The sequence below is a fragment of the Cetorhinus maximus genome, chromosome 7 (assembly GCF_964194155.1).
Source record: "Cetorhinus maximus chromosome 7, sCetMax3.hap1.1, whole genome shotgun sequence".
NCBI classification, from domain to species: domain Eukaryota; kingdom Metazoa; phylum Chordata; class Chondrichthyes; order Lamniformes; family Cetorhinidae; genus Cetorhinus; species Cetorhinus maximus.
The window spans coordinates 45931818-45952240 of NC_135885.1; the positions used below are offsets into that span (position 1 = coordinate 45931818).

The 20423-nt window shown below is 42.2% G+C and overlaps 1 protein-coding gene across 2 annotated transcripts in view; it reads left to right on the plus strand.

Moving 5' to 3' along the window:
• The window catches only part of sacs (sacsin molecular chaperone), a 148872-nt gene that overhangs the window by 96366 nt on the left and 32083 nt on the right, over positions 1 to 20423 (plus strand). The window contains exon 10 of one of the 2 annotated variants that reach the window (XM_078545418.1): positions 5787 to 5813. The exons of the other annotated variant lie outside the window; for it this stretch is intronic. Within the exon in view, the coding sequence (XP_078401544.1) occupies positions 5787 to 5813 (27 nt within the window). The remainder of the gene's footprint in view (positions 1 to 5786; positions 5814 to 20423) is intronic. 2 annotated transcript variants of the gene reach the window in all.

A 20423-nucleotide genomic window follows, 5' to 3' on the forward strand; every position in this document is an offset into this window, starting at 1 on the left:
TTTACAAATTTAACAGGCTGAGAAAAGAAAATAATAATACAAAACAGTAGCTGCCTTGTTACTTTACTCTCAGCAAAATCAACTCCTCAGTGATATCTAGCATCAGAATGCTCAGATATGCTGCTTTACTTCCAGCAGGTTAACACTTAATATCTAGCTCAATTATGCTATTAACTGTGGTCATACAATCACCAGAAGCAGTTGGCTCCTGTGGTTGGCTCCTGATGATCAGTCAGGCTCTCTCCCATTCTCTGAAATCTCCTTCCGACAACTAGCGGGGTCTTCTTCCTTCAATGGCAGTATAGGTCTCCGATAAGTTCAATCTTTTATGCCCTTTTTCAGGAGATGAGTTTAGTTTAATACATTGAGAACCCATACTGACCTATGAAGCTTCTTTAAAAGAACAATACCCATTTATGTTCTGCAGCCTTTGCTTAAAACATGATTTGCATCTGCCTAGAAAGTTGCTTTCTTCTTTGGAAGAAGAGTCGCATAGGACTTGAAATGTTAACTCTGTTTCTCTCTCCACAAATGCTGCCAGACCTGCTGAGTTTTTCCAGCACTTTGTTTTTATTTCCGATCTCCAGCATCCGCAGTATTATGCTTTTATTTTACCGTCAGTCGTTACCCTGAATTTGTTTAAAATAACTTTTTTTTGCCTACAGCACTATCTACAACAGAATCTGTTTGAAAGCTGATTGATTTGTGCTTCTGCAACCGGACATTTGCTTTAACTAATCATATGAATTCCCACTCAGTTCACTGAAAGTCCAAGCTAATGTAGTAACTGAAGCTTCTACAACAATATTATCCATCTATATAATATTATATTGTATATTTATTGAAGTACATTTAGAGTTGGGCATAAGCATTGGACTTTTAAAAGTGGAAGCAGTGGCTGTTGCTGTGCCTGTTAAGGATTTATTTGAGGCACGGATTAATGGAATTCACATTTGCTTGTCAGACTGGGTTCTGCTATTCAAAGAGGGTTCCCGACTGCTTTTTGAGTTTTTCTGCAGACTGTCTAGCGAAGTCAAATTGATTTGATTAATTATTTAGACACCCGTGATTCCTTAGGACAATTGCATTGTATAACAAGCTAGATAACATAAAACTTGCCCAAGTGATAAATGTAGTTAATATTGATCATTACGCTGTCAATTGCCTTCAGTTCGGATGTTGCATTTGCATTATTCCTGGCCTTTGCAATGCTCAATATAAGCATGCTTTCAAACTCAGTTTCTGAAAATGCTCAGCCCTTTGTCTATATCAGCTGTCTAGTGGTGACTGACCGACTAATGAGTCTGCTCTTTATTTCTGGCAGTTTTGTTTTTTGGGGAGGTGTGAAACTAGTTTGTACAGGGTACTTGAGACAGTTGTGAGTCTATGAAATCTAACTTGATCCTTAGTTCTGTATTTTTCAGTTACTTTTCCTATTTGGTTCATTGGGTTGAGTAGGATTTTTTAACTCATTGCTGCAAGGTGGAATTCCATGGAGACTGAGATGTGTTTTAGACAAAATTATCAAAGGATGTGAAGAATCTCCAACAATTTGGCCGGGATTTCCTTGCCCCGCTGTGGTGGGATCTGCCGCGGGGGATGCAGCGGGCCAACCAAAAGTCCATTCACGTCGGCGGGTCCGGATGATCCTGGTAGTGGGCGGGGCCAGAAAACCCCACCCTTTGTCTCAAAGCAGTTGCTATTTTTATCTACAGATTTATTTTTGCTTTTGTGGAAATTGATACCTTATAGTAAATTTAGTTAGCCTGAGCTACACATTCTATCATTGTGTCTTTTTTCCAATTTTCCAGTGAGATTGAGAGTATACTATGGTATCCACCCTGTGGCATCTTACTCTATAAACATATATATATATAAACCCACAATAAGAGTAAGCTTTCCTATGGCATAACACTCTATAAATGTTATGCATGCGAAATTCATGTCCGTGCCACCACCTCCAGCAGTGCAGTGGAGGCCGAGTGCTGCTTTGCTGGTGTGGCCTCTTCGAAATGGCATCTGGGAGGACATGGCCAGCATGTGCTGGAAGCCTGTGAAGTAGAGTTATTCTGATACCTCACAGCCTAACCAGCTGATGCAACACTGGGAAATCTAAATAAATCACTCTGCAAACAACAGGAACAGAGATGCATGATGAGCCCTGTACTAGTGTTCCTTTAAAAAAAAGGGGCCCAAATTATAGCTAGATTCATTTTTAAGAACTTCTGATATTGCCATGGCCTGAATCTTCTGGTCGGCGTATGGGGGCGGGTCCCGCTCGCCAACGTGTAAAATGACGCGTTGTGATATCGGGTGTGCATCCTGATGTCATTGCGCGTCATTCAAATCTTCAGTTCAGCGGGCGCGCACTGGAGTCAGCTGCATGCCCGCTGAACTGTCAAAGGCCTATTAAAGCTATTTAAATACCAATTTAAAAAGTTAACAGGGCTGCTCGTCCAACCTTAAGGCTGGCGGGCAGGCGAAGAGCCCAGGCGGCCTTCACATTTTTCATGGAACCTCATCCCTAGGCGGGATGAGATTTCATGAAGGGTTTTTAAATGTAATAAAAATTTTTATTAAAATTCATTGACATGTCCCAGCTCATGAGGCACTGTCACATGAGGGGATATGTCTGAATTTTTTTTTTCTTTATTTCAATTTTTCATTACCAACTTAATCTCCCTGAGACAACTCCGTGCCTCAGGGAGATTTCTGCGCTCTTTCACGCGCATGTGCAAACGAGCGCAGGCCCCGAATCTCCCTCCTCCCCCCGCCCGCACAGGTAGCATTAAGTGTCCGAAAGTGGAAAATCAGAAGGGGATGGTTAGGGTGAAGGAAAGGGAGAGGGGTGGGAAGCAAGAGATCCGTGGTGACACTATCTGCCTAGATAGTAGGATAGGGGTCTGCTGGAAGTTAATAAGGGACATACCATCATCCTCTGTATTCTCCGTGAGATCGGATGCCATGGTCATGTCTCGCTGCCAGTTCCATAATGCTGAGAGCTGTTTGCTCCACAGGACTCAGGAGATGCAGGCATTCCCTGCCAGTTCTGCTCTGCTCCCTTCCATTGTCTACGACCTTGTCCCTCAAGAGAGAGGGCAGAATGTCAGTGATTGTGTAGCACTGTGTTTGGGTGACATGTCTGCCATAGCTAAATAGCTTGAGGTATATGGAGGCTGTGAGAGGTGGGTGTGAGGCTGGCAGTATTGATAGGTATTTGAGGGTGAGGTGGAGTATCTGAATGTTAGGCATGAGTCTTGGGTGCCAGGTAGTGCTGCTGGGTGAATGTTGCAGATGTGCTGCATTGAACAGCATGAAACATTGGTGGCGCAGAAGGTATTAAATATCATGCGAAGATGGATTCACTGTCACCAGCATGAGGTCACTGGAATTCTTGTGGTTCTGCTTCCATGTCCCTGGGATGAGACTGGGATTTGACCTCCTTGGCTAGCTGCTCCTGTTCCCTTTTGAAGGTTGTCTGGAGGGCCTTCTACCCCCCACCTCCCCCTACAGAACCATGCTGCCTCTCCTCCTGCCTAGCTCCACCACTCATGTCTCCAGCACTGCATCTGTTACCCTGGAACTACGTCTCTGCCTTGGTGTTCAATTTTCAATCATTAACATTCCACCAATAGTATTCAGTGCAGCCCCCCTTTAAGCGGAACAGCCTGCCTTTCAGAAGAGCAGGCTAGCAACATCATGTAGTATCTGCACAATGCTACTCCACTCCATGCTGAATGCAGGGGCAGCTGGAATGTGAAGAAGAAGAAAACAGAGAGAGACCCACATGTTACAGTGATGCAGATGAGATGGGTGTACCAGATTTGCGTGGTGCCCCCCATGCTCAGAACCAGCATGGGCAAGTAACGAATTGAGACCTCCAAGCCAAAGAAAACAGGGCACACAAATTTCTAGCCCCATGCGTGTTGACACATTGTAAGAGTGTGTTACTCATCCTGTGGCACACTACTCCATAAACATCATGGGCAGAACCTTCTGACGCGTAAAATGACGCGCAGTGACTTGGGCCTGCGTCCCGACGTCAACGCGCGTCATTCCGATCTGTCGTCCGGCTGGCATGCACCGAGTTGGCTGTGCACCCGCCAAACTATCAAAGGCCTGTTAAGGCCATTAATCAACCAATTGAACAAATTGACAGAGCTGCCCGTCCAACCTTAATGTTGGCGAGCAGGTGAAGAGCACAAGCGGCCTTCACATTTTTCATGAAACCTCATCCACGGGCGGGATGAGGTTTCATGAAGGGTTTGTTAAATTAATAAATATTTTTTAAACATTTCATAAACATGTCCCCGCTTACGTGACGCTGTCACATGAAGGCACATGTGTAACCTATCTTTTACCTTCTTTATTAAAAATTCTCATTCTGAAATTATTCTCCCTATTTCTGCGCTCTTTCGTGCGCATGCGTGAAAGAGCGCAGGCCCCGATTCTCCCTCTTTCCCCCCGGCCGCACAGGTAGCGCTACTGGGCGTGCGTCGCGCTGGGCGGGCCTTAATTGGCCCACCCACGTAAAATGGCGACGCGCAGCCCATCGCGGGCAGTGATTGGTTCCGCGCCCGCTCCCGACCAGCCCGTCCGACAGGGAGAAAATTCTCCTCCATATATATTAATCCAGCATAAGAGTATGCTATTCACCCTGTGCCATGCTATTCTATGAATATATATTCTTTAGCTCCTCTGCCTCTTGTCCCTCAAAACTGATACCTGACTAATGTAAGACAGATGTGAAGTACTGTAGTTAGTAACTAACTCTTTTGTATCTGAAGATCAGCTTTCCAATATATTCTTTGTTTAATATGTATTTCAAAAATCCTTTATTACTTATGATGTCCTTAACAAATTTACATTTAGTGTTTCTCATTGCTTTCTTCACACACTTTTGCTTACCTTTATCATTTTTACAGTTCTTCAAAACTGTTCAATTTCTTGGAAATTCAGCTTGCCTCCAATCCAAACCTTTACATCCATATTTAGTCATATTGTCCGTTAAGCTGTTTTGATTAGGTTGTAATGAATTTCAGTCATAGCATTTTTCCTTTTTTAGAATTTTCTAATAAAAACCTGACTTTTTATTGCTAAGTATAAAAGCATAAGAAAAATACAAGAGAATAAACATCATGAAGGAATTGTTAAACAGCACAATTAGCTTCACAATGCAGTGCCAACATTGCTTTAAGTAATCCACTTGTCAATTTCAATCTCCCAAACTTTAGTGTGTTCCAGGGAACCTTTTTATTTTAATTCATTTTGCTTTCTGATCGTCCCTTATGAATTACAGATCCTAGATCTTTTTCATACTTGTAAACTGGCTTAGGAAGCAATCCTGCAGTGGCTGTAGAAATATGAATTTCTTATGTGTCTTCCGCTATGGTTTTCCTTCTACTCTTTTTTCCTGATCTATTTTTGGGTAATTTGATTAATAGTAATTAAAATTTGGGCTTTTTAGACATAAGACTCGATAATTTCTAAAACAAGAATGCAAACCATGTTTGTACCCCGATATTCAGGTGGTCTGCACCAACAGCTGATTGTTGGATTGATTGATAAGGCCAGTCTAAATCATGTAGGTTCGACAACAGAAATAAATTTACTTATTTAAAAAAAATTTTCAACAGAAAGTTCAAGCAAACCTATATGTTTATATACTCTTTTAAGTAGGATGCCTACTGGGGACTGAGAGGTTTACTTAAGCAATTGGACAGCAGATCCCTCTACAGGGTGTTTCAAGTCCATATGTTAATATTTTTGTTTGATTTAAATTGCAGTTCAGCAGCATCTTTTGGGATGTCCAGGTAGGAAAGATTGAAGTGTGGTGTTGGGGTCTGATTTCTGTGCATGTTCATCTTGGAGAGTGCACTAAATTAAAATGCATGCTCCTTGCTGTGTGTATGTCCTTCTGTGATTATGCTACACAACAAACTATTAAAGAAACCTGTTAAAGAAATTCAATTATAGCTTTACTGGTGCTGTGACAAGAATTTGTGTGGTTTGTGAAGAAAAGGAGCATCCTATAGAAATTTTAAGGCTAACGTTATAAATTCCTTGAGATTAATCCATTTTAAGTCATAATATTGTAAATAAGGAAATCATTATTATGGACGGAAATCATTATTATGGACACTGGATGCTTTTCCGAAGTTGTACCACTCTGTTGATTGGGACAGTGTAGAAGGACAGAATCATTAGAATATCAAAGTAACTTGTCAAAATTGAGATGTGTCTGGTACTAAATTGATCACTGAAATTGTGGGTTCTTTATTTATTAAAAGCAACTTTATTTAATGTGGTAATTTAGATGATTCTTGAAACATTGCAAGTTGCTCCCATTAGAAGCCTACAGTGTCCAGATTTATGTACAATATGCTCCAGATTTATGTACAATATGCTCCTTATTTACTTGGCAGCTAAGAGTGTGTTGACATTTTCTGCTAGGAATGACCGGAAAATTTGCAGTCAATGAAAATTAGCAAGAATAGTAGATACCTTTTTGTACATTATCGGGAAGAATCAATCTTGGCCTTTAAATGTAGGGTCTTCAATGATGGTGAAAGTTGCTTATTTTCCTGATATTGTATTAAAATTTCAACCATTTGGGGTTATATGTTTCATATAGCCTAATGAAAGCAAACAAACTCAATGGGCTGAATAGCCTCCTTCTGCACTGTACAGATTCTCTGAAACAAACCACATACTTGGAATTTTGGGATTGCTTGCCTTCAATTAGATTGTTAGCTGGGATTCTTGGATAGTCTGGGTTATGAACCTTGACATAATGGCTGATAAAATTTTCATGTGATTATCTAACATGACAAGAGAGTCTTTTGTTTCACTCCTCTCTTTCTCCAATTTGAATACTACTTCACTTGAAAGCACTCCACATGATGGCCCAAGTGACACTTGAGATCATTTTAGGATACAAATGGGGTTGAAACTGAGGATCAATTTAAAAATACTGAACATACTAAATAATGGCTTTGTTACAATTACGAGGTTCATACGATTGTTATGTTTTGGAACTGTGACTTTAATTTAGGATAAAGGGAGTCATGTAATCTGTTAATAAGTCAACCTGACAGCAAGCCTTGGTGGTTTCATTATTAAAGATTAAAGGGGGCTCAAAATGTTTTGCTGGGAGGAAGGTGCAAGATGTTTACGCTTGGAGACAATGGCAGCAGCCAGTGTGCTAACAGTGGATAGACTGAGTCTCCAACGCCCAAGGAAAGTGCTGAGAATGTCAGATTGTAAACAGTTGTGCTTTAAGCTATTGATTTAGTTCCAAGATAAAAGAGAGTTGGGCTCTCAAGGATAGCTAATCAGCATCTCTAACTGGATACAAGGCTCATGTGATTCATGTTATGGAAATTGACCTTGAGAGGGGAAGGGTTTCTAACATATGCCTGAAAGTTCACACACAGTTAGTCTGATGGCCTGGGAGAGAGCGCAGCTAGAGGCCGAAAACCTCTATGGTTCACCATACTGGGATGCAAGTGAAAACTCGTGCGTGCTTTGAAAAGGCCAAATTTGTCAGGCGTTAAAACAAGGCTAGAAGATTTGCCGAGCTTTATCTAGAGGGCGAAGTCTCTAGGAAAACTTGCACCGTGAAAGGCTGTTCTGGAATTTAAAATTTCCAAGCTGGGAAAGATAAAGAACAGAAGTAAAACCTCAGGATCTAAGAATCATTTTGGATTGATTCTGGGAGAATTGAATGTCTACTTAAAGGACAGTGTAATGTATACCTGTGAAGTGTGTTTATCCAGTAGTGCTAAGAATAAAAAGGTACTCCATTCTGCGGTTTAAAGTATAAGTTGCTTCCAAAAATAGTGTTTAGTCATTAGTGCTTTTAATCTTTTGTGACAGTAAAAGGTGAAATCTTGTTGTGTCATTCTTTCAGCTATTAACTGGAAGTTTGAATTTCTTTTTAAAAGTTATCGGTTTCCAGCTTCCTGAAAATATTCACTGAAAAAGAGCATTTTGGTTATCCATGATATCAGCTGCTACAACTAACTGATAACTTACATAACATTTACATGGATGTCCCAGAGTAGCTTAAGAGGCCCAGAGCAATAAATCACTAGGCATGAATATTACATACTTCGGGTTGTTAAATGAGACTAATGTAATCTGTGAAGTACTGGTAGTTATTGTTGCATTATTGTGCTGTTTGCTGCACCATAAGTATTTTATATTCTGAGTCCTTTAGATGTCTCAGTGAGGAGGCCTTGAGACTTGTAAATTTAAACATGAACCGTTTATTGTTAACCTTTAACTATTCACAGATCCCAGGTTACAGTCATGCATGGTGCTGCTCCATGCAGGTAGGGTGCTTACTTAGAGTATCGTTTTTAGACAGTTCTGAGTCTATTACCATTGACTCTACACATCATATCATGGGAGGTGTCATCTCCAGTCCCACGTTAACCCTTGCTCTGCTGAGCACTTTTACATTACAGTGATTTGCAGGCATCACAATGCCCCCCTTTCTCCTCCAAAGTTTCATTTAATTAGATCTTTAATGGCCTTAATTGGTCCACCAGCATGAAATCACGGTTGGGCCCCGATCGCGGGTGGCTTTCATGGAATATAGAACATTGCTGAGTCTTCTCTGCCAACTGGTTGTTCAGTTTGTTCAGAGTGACGTTAAATTAATTTTGCTTCTCTTCATGGTTTTCCAGAAGAATAAACTTTGACTAAGGGATTCTTCTAGCACCAGAAGATCTTCCAACAGGTTTTCCTTTTCTTTGCGAGGCTCGTTTTCTTCATCTTGAGCTTTCCTGCAATTCAAAAGAGTCTCCTCGAGTTTCTTCTGTTGTGCTTCTATTCTGCTGTTTAAGACGGTCTTCACTTCTTCGTGTTGCTGAATGGTCATGCATTACTGTTGCATTTGATCCTGAAGGACAATCAACTATTCCTTCAACTTTTTATTTTCTTGTTGACCTCTTACCAATTCACTTTGGGCTTCAGTGCATTGTTCTGTTGCCGCTGATAATTCCAACGCAGTTTTTTCTGAAGTAATATTCAATGTTCTCTTAGCTCATGTTTTTCCATGGCTATATTCTAATTCTCCAAGGAGTCTTTCAGGGTCGCAATGTCTTTGTGTGCCTTTTCTGCCTTCTGTTTTTGCTGGCTGTACATCTGGTTGAGTTTTCCCAACTCTTGCTTTGATTTGCCAGCTGTGGTATTGAGGGTCATTATTTCCTCCTGACACTTTTATGTCATCCCAGATTTGTTTGTTCAGATCTCAAACAGCTTGGTTCATTGAAGACTTCAGTTTATCGTGCATTTTCAGAGTATATACTCAGCTTGAATCTTATGCTTCAAATCTTCCAGTTCAGCTCCAATGTGAACATTTTCCTGTAGAACAGCTTCATCTACTTTTTGCGCATTTTGTGTCTTTGAGTTACCTCATGCTCTGGGGTCTTTTTTTGCCCTCCCTCTGGAGTCTTTTTTTGCCCTCCCTCTGGAGTCTTTTGTTACCCTCAGTGGAGTTGCCCTCTGGGGTCTCTTGTTGTCCATCTCTCTGAGGTCTCTTCTAATTTGCTGTCCATGGCTGTTTTCTTTTTTCTTGTATTTATCGCTTTAAGTGTGTTGCTGCTTTAAGGCAGTAACTGTTTTCTTTAAACTTCAGTCTGTCAGCAGCTGCCGGTTATGTTTCTGGTTTTTCCTGCGGTTTTCGGGTTTTTGGCAATAATTGTGGGCCTTCCCTTTTGGTAATTTTTCTAAACTTCAGAACTTCTAGAACTGGGTGACTCTTTGTATTTTTTCTTTTAACTCTGCAGGAACATTCCTCTTTTGTTTGAATCTCCCGCGCTTCAGGAGTTTCAGTGGGCGTACTTTCTTTTTAAACTTGCGGTCTTCCAACTCTGCAGCAATGCATTTTTTTAAAATTCTGAATTTTTTTTTTCTTATTTCTCTTACTATGCACTGCAGGTTTCTCTAGTTAACTCTGCCAGCCCTTTTCACTTTTTTTTTGCTGCTTCCAACTTCTACAATCTGCTGAGCCTCTTGGGACCACCACCTATTCTAAAATGTAATTACAGCTACTATTTTGTATTTCTGCTCACCTTTCTTGTGGATTCTCACTTAGGGGTCTTGCAATTTTCTGTAGTCTTGCTTATCTGACTTGTGGCCTGTCAATCAGGGGTCATGCACTTCTCTTCTAAGGTGCACTTCTCTCTAGTCCTGCTTCAGTTTTTCATACCTTGGGATACTGTTCTGGGTTCATGCATTTAGATGCCACTTTTCTTACTACCTTTGATCACTACCACCGATCACCATGGTATTATCACCAACCCCACCACTGTACACCATGTTGTATTGTGGTGCTGTTTTCTGCCACCGTATATTGTATTATTGGTTCTTTAGATGTCTCGATTAGGAGATCTCAAGCCTTATATATTTCAACATGAGCCGTTTATTGTTAACCTTTAACTATTCATAGATCCCAGGTTACAGTCATGCATGGTGCTGTTCCATGCAGGTAGGCTGCTTACTTAGAGTGTTGTTTCTAGACCGTTCTCTGAGTCTATTACCATGTGATTCTATACATTATATCATGGGCGGTGCCATTCTCCAATCCCACATTAACCGTTGCTCTGCTGAGCATCTTTACGTTACAATGGCACGCAGGCAACACAACGGTTATCATGAAGGAGTCAGTGTATTGGAAACAAGCGAATGTCGTTCAATTTCGAAGAAGGGGATTAAAAATATGAATTACTGCATATCCATTACTCTTTCATTAGTAACTGGTAAATTAATAGAATTTATCATTAGGAGCAAAGTTGAAGCTTATGTATGTGGAAAAAGCTTAGTCTTTGTCACTAAGATTGAGGCCATTTGTTCAGATAACATCGTGGTTTATACCCTCCCCCTTGCCCACCAAGCAAACCTCTCCCTTCCTCTCTCCAAGAATCTTCCCTGCACTGTTCCTGATCCTGTGGCTTTCTCTGGTATCTTTCCTAATTCCATTCTCCATTCTCTTTCCAAGTTTACCTTGTCAATGAGACCCACTCCCTATTTCCTTGGCCTCCATTCTCATGAAACTACTGACCAACAAATGTTACTTCCTAGCCCACATGATAGCTGAAATTGAAAATGATTCTATAAACTACACTTATGTAGAACTCTGCTGCTCGTGTCTTATTGCAGACCAAGTTCCACCCGCCCTTCACTCTGTCCTTGTCGACATACATAGTCTCTTATTGTTTCAACACCTCTAATTCAAAATGATCATTGTTGTTTTTAAATCCTTTGCTGGCTTTACCCCTCCTATTTTTGTAACTTGGTCAAGGCCCACACCCTCCCTGCTCTCCTCCCCCTCCCTCCAACTTCTTGTTCTTCCGATTCTTGTTCTTCCTTCTTTCGGCCCACTATTGGCAACTATGCTCCATAGTCTGGAATTATTTTCCACCCCCAACCCCAATACCTCCCTCTCCTCCTTAAAACCCACCTGAGAATCATAGGAAATTTACAGCACTGCAGGAGGCCATTCAGCCCATCGTGTGTGTGCCAGTGGAAATATTATCCCATCTAATCCACTTTCCAGTTTCCCTGTTGCAAGAAGATTCCTAACTTTTGCAATCTCTCCCTATAATTGAATTCCTCATTCTTGGTAACATCCTGGTAAACCTCCTCTTTAACCTTTCTCAGCCTTTATGGCTTTCCTGAATAGTGGTGCCCAGAATTGTCTACAATACTCCAGCTGAGGCCTAATCAGTCACAAATAAAGTTCCAGCAGCATCTTTACATTTATATTCTATTGCTCCATTGCTAACCACGATGAATCCATATTCTTTGCCTCTTGGTTACCATTCCTAATATCTCTGCCTTTGTCTGTGGATACATTTCTGTCTAATTATGACTTTGTGAAGAGCCTTGGGTTATTTTCCCATTTTAAAGGCGTTATATAAATGCATGTATTGTTGTTGTATATGGCACTGTTTCCAGGATTTCTATCCTTCTGATGTGCCTCCATCTCTACAACTGATTGTAGCATATGGCATGTCAGGGTACTGTATAGCTTCAGCATAACAGCTTCAGACTTGTACTCTACTGTCCTGATATTCTGCTGTCTATGTTGATTACTCATTTGTAATGACTGGATGTGGCCAGTGTTGAATTTACAGGACGGCCAACCAGTGTGTTCCATCAGCTAGCTACGCAAAGTCCACTTGGGTGGTTGGGGTTGCGGGGGGTGTGAATCCATCCCATGGGCTTCCTTGTGCCTCTGTACAGAGGGTTCGAATTTAAACCATGTGATCACTCAAAAGAGATAAAATATTGCTCATATACTTTATCCTTCTGAGAATGAAGATTAATGGATACCTTCACAGGCTTGCAGTTTCTTTGTAAAAGTTCCTGCCCATGATATCCTTTTTTTAAACTGGCATATTGGGTAGATTACATCGCAGCCTCAATTTGTGCATTAATCATAATTATTAATAGGAGCAATAAGTCGTGCTGAACTTCAATCAACCAGGAATGTGAATGTAGCGTGTACCAGCTAGGATAATAAGAAGGAACTGTGAAACCTACTTGTTAGTTGCACAGAGATAAATGTGGGATGGATTTTATGCTGAGGGTGGGCTCCCTGCACCCCTGCGTAAATGTTGGGGGCGAGCCAGCCTCCGTTTAGCTGGCTCGCCTTTCTTTAATTTTTTGGGCAACGGCCGTTTAATTAATATGAGGTGGGACTTCTGTCCATCTCCAGGAGGATGCCCTGCATCATAGAGCTGCTGGCCAATTGGAGCCCAGCAACTTGGCACACAGACAGTTCCAAGCAGGGACAGTGGCTACTGCTGGTACTGCAGATAGGCCGAGGAAGGGGCATTAAGCGTTGGACCCGGACATTCAGGGCCTTGAGATCTTGCTGGGGCCAGGCTGGCAATGGTGGGTGTGGGGAGGGTTGGGGCAGTGGGGTGTAGGGGGTGGGGATGGGAGGGTGTATTTGGGAGGCAGAACTGTGGGAGGGGTCCTCTGATTTATACAGAGGGCCCAGGAAGGAGGCACCCCAATTTCACTGACAAGGCTGCATGTTGCTGCGTGTTGTACCTCTGCTGGGCTACATGTTGGCTGCCGCCCACTCATGTTGTCTGTTTTAATAGAGTGGTGGTGGGATGAAGCCCTTATTTGGGCATTAATTGCCCACTTAAGGGCCTCAATTGGACGACAGGAGGCCGAGCCACTCAACACCTCTCTGGCTGCCCACAAAATCATGATGGGACGGGGGTTGGTGGTGGTGATTGGATGGACCAGCGGTGGGCATGCTGCCGATGGTATGGCATCCTAATTTATGAGTCCACCTGCCAGTTTTCCTGCCCGCGGGTGACTCCCAAGGTAACTAGCTCGAAGGCTGTGGGGGAAAAGAGCAGCATTGATGTCTTATAATTGCTATAGAAAGACAAGCAAATCTGCCCAGCATTCTCTGCTGCATCAGTCACCATGCGAACACAAAGTGTCTTCTAGTGAGCAATTAGTAAATCCAATCAGAATTCAACCTTGTAGTTTACTGCCTTAACCACCAGAGGTGAGCCACATAACTTGTGCCGGTAACTTTTTTTTCCCACTTGTGACCAGGTGATTAACAAATAAAGATGGTGTCAACAGGTGTCAGCAGCAGAAATGTGAATTCTTTACATCAGCTTTAAACAAGCTTTAAAACAATTTACAAAATTACCAAGTGTATTCCTGAGCACGAGACACAAGATGCCACTGAGTGCTGCCAATGTGATTATTCCCATAAAAATTAAGTTTCCACAGTAGCGATAATGCTGAACATGCATCAATGTTGGACAAAAACATGGCTGAAAAGAACAAAATGCTGACGTGTCAGAGGCCAAAACCTGAATGTATGAAGGAAAGGTTGTCACAGTATGAAGATTGGATCTAATATCCCACTTATTCTGGTAAGCACTGCATTGCTTCAGCAAATCCATGTTTTGTTATTTCAGTTTTTATATATGTCAAAAATTACCATCGCAAAATATTCCCCCAATAAAGTATGTAAATTCTTTAATCTATAGGTGCATTAGGAGGCTTCAGGGTGATTTAGACAAGCTGTGTGTGGGCAAACACATGGCAGATCCAATATAACGTGGATAAAGGTGAAGTTATACGCTTCAGTGTAAAAACAGAAAAGCAAAGTATTATTTAAATAGTGATATATTGGGAAATGTGGATGTACAAAGGGATCTGGGTGTCCTTGTACACTAGTCAATGAAAGTAAACAGGCAGGTGCAGCAAGCAATTAGGAAGGCAAATGGTATGTTGGCCTTCATTGCAAGAGGATTTGAGTTCAGAAGTAGGGATGTCTTACTGCAGTTATACAGGACCTCGGTGAGACCACACCCTGGATCATTGTGTGCAGTTTTGGTCTGCCTGCCTAAGAAAGGATATACTTGCCTTAGAGGGAGCGCAGTGAAGGTTCACTAGGCTGATCCCGGGGATGGGGATCCCGTATGAGGAGAGATTGGTTCAACTGGGCATGTATTCGCTAGAGTTTAGAACAATGAGAGGGGATCTAATTGAAACGTATAAAATTCTAACAGGGCTAGACAGACTGGATGCAAGGAGGATGTTTCCCTGACTGGGGAGTCTAGAACCAGGGGCCACAGTCTCAGGATACGAGGCAGGTCATGTAGGACTGAGATGAGGAAAAATTTCTTCACTCAGAGAGTGGTCAACTGTGGAATTCCCTCCCACAGAAGGCTGTGGAGGCCAGGTCACTGAGTATATTCAAGAGAGAAATTGATAAATTTTTGGATATTAGGGGCATCAAGGAAAATGGAGAGAAAGCAGGAATATGGCGTTGAGATAGAGGATCAGCCATGATCATATTGAATGGTGGAGCAAGCTCAAAGGGCCGAATGGCCTACTCCTGCTCCTCGTTTCTATGTTTCTATTAACTGGTCCAAAATCTGTCGCTTCAACACTATTAGCTTGTCTAAAGTTCCTATAAATACCTTACAGTTAAGGAAAAGTTCTGCCCTTTTATACCTTCTCAGATAATTTTACTACATCTGTATCCTTGGTGCCAGAGCATAATCAGAGGCAGTTTGAAGAGTCTAGCATGGCTGAGGAAGGCAGAGTCCAAAGAGACAGAGAAAAGCTCCTGTGTTACCTAGTTACATAACTGGAGCAAATCTCCCATGTGGAAATGTCCTTCAGGGACAACTCGTAAAAGGGCACACATCACTTAGAGTCAGCAGTTCATGTCCCTTTATCTTTTGCATCAAAATTCCAATATGTGCAAAGGGGGAAGTTAAATCCATATTTCACACATGATTGATTGAACATGTATTGCACATCAGGGCAAGTGTAGGGATTTTCTGGATGGAAGAGTTAATGTAGACTGAATGGCATTCATCACCTGTAGCAAGCTAATGATTGTGTCTCATATGATACATAGCAAAGATTATGCAAACTGTTGGGCCTAGTATGAATATGCCATTTCCATACGGTCTCCTCTTTGTTATGCAGCCATTCAGACCCCATTAAAGCTGGCTGAATGCCATAGCAAGGGGATTGTTGGTGCATTTTTAGTTGATACTGGGAATAATCTGTTGCCTTACCTTGAGAGTAACCCTGTGAAGGTACCTCAACGGAGGATTCCCTCCGAACCTCCAGCATCTTTCATTTCTAAATCCTATATAAAACTAAATGCAATGGTATTATAGCGAAAATCATATTTTTGTTCTAGGATTTTCCTTTCTTCAAATTAATACCATATAGTTCAACTTTTCAATTATTTATTTTGGTCGTAACTTACTCTATTTGAATATTCTTTGTGTATTTTAAGGTTAACAATTACGTTAATCCATTTTTCATTTAGTTTATAAGAAGTTTAATCTTTTTCCCGCTGTTAAATTTTCTCTTAATTTGGAATAAAAATGTTATGACAAACATTGTTTCTATGTCTTATTTTGGGCTGATCTTTTCTTTATGTTTTGTATCAACTGCACGTGACCCAATGTAACTTTAGTGAAGTGTTTCTCACATCATTTGTTTTGTGATTTGTATTGTGCTACCTCACCAATCCTTACAATTAAAGTTTTTTGCAACCATCGAGTCATAAAATGCATCATTCATATTGAGACATTTTTACCTTCCTTTTCACCCAATTGTATTAAAAATCTTTCTTCCTAGTTTCCCTAGCTGTTTCTGTGTCATATGTGGCTAAATGTGAAAGCACCTATGAATGCTGGGTAGTAACGCCTCAGGTGTCATTGCACCTATATTGATTGGCCCTTTATAAGTATATTTTCTAAATTTAAACAGCATGTGAAGTCTTGAAGCAATATCTACTCTTATCACTTGATCATTTGATATGGTGCAATTTGGATGTAAGAACATCAAAAATGACAGACTCTTAAGCAAACCTCTGAAGCCTTTTAGTTGCAAATAAAACAGTTGGTTTCTCTTAAGGAGTCTATTTCAGTGGGCCAAGTGTCAGGAATGTGTTGTGCCCACTTTAAATGGGTGAGGTGTAGAAACCTGAATGAATTGGGCTTGTTTCCGAGGCACTTTGGTGATTATGTTATGAGCTAATGTAAAAGCAGGTAGTATAGGTGGAACCATTCCTCAGTAAGGAGGTAACCTGTAGTTGTAGATCAGTATGTTGTATTACATAAAACAGGCCTCGCTTGATAATCTTACCTATAACTGTTTGCAATAGACTGATAAGAAGAAATTAGACTGAAAGCTGCCATACCGCTTTGTGATTGGCCCATTTGAGACAGTTGTGCCCTATGGGTGATAGAGAGACTTTCATGAGTCAGTAGGTGAGCCATTTGCTAAGAATACGCAGCCTCTGATCTGCTCTAGTGGCCACAGCAGAAATCTGCATGAAATCAGAAAAGTGAATTTCAGACCTGTTTTAAATCATCAAAATATTTCAATAATACAGCCTCACTTTCACCTGACAGAAAATTGGATGGACTCCAAATCAATTTTAACAATCCACATCTGCTGCCAACAGGGCTCTGCAGAGCCTCAAAAAACTGGAGCCATTTAGAATAATGATAACAAAGAACCTATGAAACTGTCTTACTGCTGCACGAAAACAACTCCGATACGTAGACATAAAAACAAGATTAGATCTTGAACTCCCTCCTCCATCCCCACCCCCTTTCCGTTTCTTCCCCCTCCCTCTTGTTTTTTCCAATAATTTATATAGATTTTTCTTTTCCCACCTATTTCCATTATTTTTAAATCTATACCTGTAATGCCCTGTCAGTCTTTCCACCCCACTCCCAGTAGAGCTGTACCTTGAGTGTCCTGCCATCCATTCTTAATTAGCACATTCTCTTAGATAATATCACCACCTTTAACACGTCTTTGTTCCTTTGTCTGTGACATCTTTTGATTATCTGCTCCTATCACTGCTTGCTTGTCCCTACTACCAACCCCCACCCCGCCAACTTCTCTCCCCCTACCCCACCCCCCACCTTAAAGCAGCTTATATTTCACCCCTCTCCTAACTTTACTCAGTTCTGCTGAAGGGTCATGAGGACTCGAAACGTCAACTCTTTTCTTCTCCGCCGATGCTGCCAGACCTGCTGAGTTTTTCCAGGTAATTCTGTTTTTGTTTCCGATACATAGACATTGGGCAGAATTTTTGGGTCGGTGGGCCCGGGAGCGGCCGGGGAACAAACTGTCGACTGCAATCAGCCCCCAACCGGGATTTCACGTGGGCTGGCCAATTAACGGCCAGCCAGTGTGAAAGGCATGCTGAAAGGCTCAGTGCTGCTGGGATGGGGGCGGGAGGAGGGTGAGCGCCAAAGTCAGCGCAGGCGTGGGGGAATGTGGAAGGAAAGCTCCCTGAAGGCACAGAGCTGCCTTAGGGAGCTGAAGAATTTAAAATCAATAAAAACGGATTTTAAAATCCGGAAAAATTTCCACGTATCAAAACATTTTAATCTATTTTTAAATTAATCACGGAAACCGCATCCTGCCCTTGGATGAGGTTTCCTCAAAAATGCAAATGCCGCCTGACCAATTCGCTCGGTCGCCAACTGTAACATTGGACGGGCAGCGAAAAATGGTTGTCAATTACTACTTTAATGGCCTTAATAGGCCTCTTAATTGTCGATGGGCGCACTGCCGACTCTCGCGTGCACCCGCGGACCGAAATATTGCGTGCATGCGCTATGACATCATGATGCTCGCCCGACCTCATCGCGCGCTCTTTCACGCTCGAGTGTGTCAGGCATGCGCCCGGAAATGGCATGTGGTAAGAGTGGGAGAGATTGCTGGTCAGCCACGCTTGATGTGGAGTGGCACCCCTCAAGCTTCTAGCCTCTGTTAATGGACTAACTAGCTATGAAAACAGGCGCAGAAAGAGAATCGAGGTCGAAAAGATGAAATAAAAAGGAATGATAATCAGTGCTTTTTGCGTCCTGGTTTGTTATGTGTGAGAAAACTGCAAGTGATTGACTGTCACCCTGCTTGGTGAAACCACAGTTGTTAGATGCCTGGTGATTCCCTTTGTAACAAATATGAAGTTTGTATGTTTTGGGGCTGTCTATTTAATTTAGCGCAATTTGAAGGAATGAAGGAAGTCATATGACCTGTTCTGAATTCTGCCTGGCAACAAGCTTGGATGTCTTGGTCGTTAAAGGTTAAAGCGGGATGGGAGTGGCGTCCAGGTTGTGTTACTGGGAAGACGAGGCGAGATATTCACACTTGTGAACAATGACCAGGGCAGTTGTGTTGACAGTAGATAGATAATCTCCAATCACAGGGAGATGTTAGGAATGTATGGTTTTGTAAATGGCTATACTTTAAACTGGCTATTTAATTCCAAGATAGAATGAAGTTGGGGGTCTAGAGGTTAACTATTAACATTTCTATCTGGATATAAGACCCATATGATTCACGTTGCCTTGGAGATGGGCATTGACAGGGGAAGAGCCTGTAGCAAGCCAATCTAGTATAGGGTTACAAGATTATTCTAAAGATATCCCTGAACCTCACAGGCAGGTCGATCTGAGAGAGAGAGCAGAGAGATTGAGGCAGCCAGACCCTATTGTTCACCACGTAGAATGCGGGTAGGAGCTCATGCTCAGAATGAAGAGACCAAGTTTGTAAGGCTTTGAGCAAGGCTGAAAGATTTACCCAGTGTTGGTTAGAGGGAGGGATCTGTAGTGTAAACCTTACCGTGAAATTCAGTTTGAGGATTAGAAGTTACCTGGCTGGAAAAGGGATAAGGAAGCAAGCCACCGGGAGCTGAGAATAGCTTTGGACTGGTTCCTGGAGAATTAAGTGTTGAGTAAAGTATAACCATGGAGGGGGATTTTTGGTCATTCTAAAAGTTACATGGGAAAGCTTTTCTATAGTTGAGAGTATGAGTTGCCTACTGAATGGTGTTTAGATGTTGCTTTTAGTTTGTTTATTACAGAAAAATCCTAAAACTTGACATCTTGTCATGTCAACCTTCCAGTCAGGCACTTTTTAAAAGTTATTGGTCTCTAAGGGGATCGTAACACCTTGACTTGGCACCAGATTCAAATTACCAAGCAGTAGTGAGAGAAAAATCATCCCACAATATTCTTTAAGGCTCATTTGAAAACAATGAAATTTTAATGATCAGCTATCTAGTTATAATACTGAAATGTATTTAAAAATCTATGTTTGTGTTGATTGGATATTGGCCGGGATTTTCCGTGCCCACCGGCGTCGGGCATGTTCGGTGGCATTAGCGGACAATATGGCGCGATCACTTTTGCGACGGTGGGAAGTCAGTTTGTGATTGTTCACTCACCCTGTCGATGGCGCGCTGTGTTTCCTGCCATCGACTGTCGGGAACTTCATTGTAATACATCATATCATTATAAGGCCAGCCCGCTGGACTCATCTTCCACCCCGCTGGATCATCCACCCACATTAGTGGGAAAACATGCCGACGTGTTTCACAAAAGCACATGCGACGTGCACCTGGTGGGTTGCACTTCACTTGCGACACAAGGTTTGTTTGCCTACCTTGTTTCAGTCAGCACTCGCAGTCATCAGCGCCAGGCTTCACAGACAGCATAACATCACTTTTAGGGGGGGATCACGGGTAGGTCTCTACCTACCAGATCAGGCATATGTGGATGGCTTTTCAATGGCTGCTGGGCAAGGTCTTGCTTGGGGAAGAGGGAGAAGTGGCCTCAGGCAAGGGATGAGGCTGCAGGACGAGAGCTGTACTGGGAAGGAGGGTACCCCAGGGTGTGTGTGGGGCACATGTTGATCTGTGCAAGTGGCCGCAAGATGGTGAGGGCTGAGGAGGCAGTCTCCAGAGGAGATGAGACCAGATGGACATGTGAGGGTGTGTGTGTGAGAATGGGTGGTGATATCCCTTGAGCTGGCAGTGAGTGAGATGCCAGTGAACGTGTGATGGGCTTGAGTGTGAGAGTCCAGAGTGA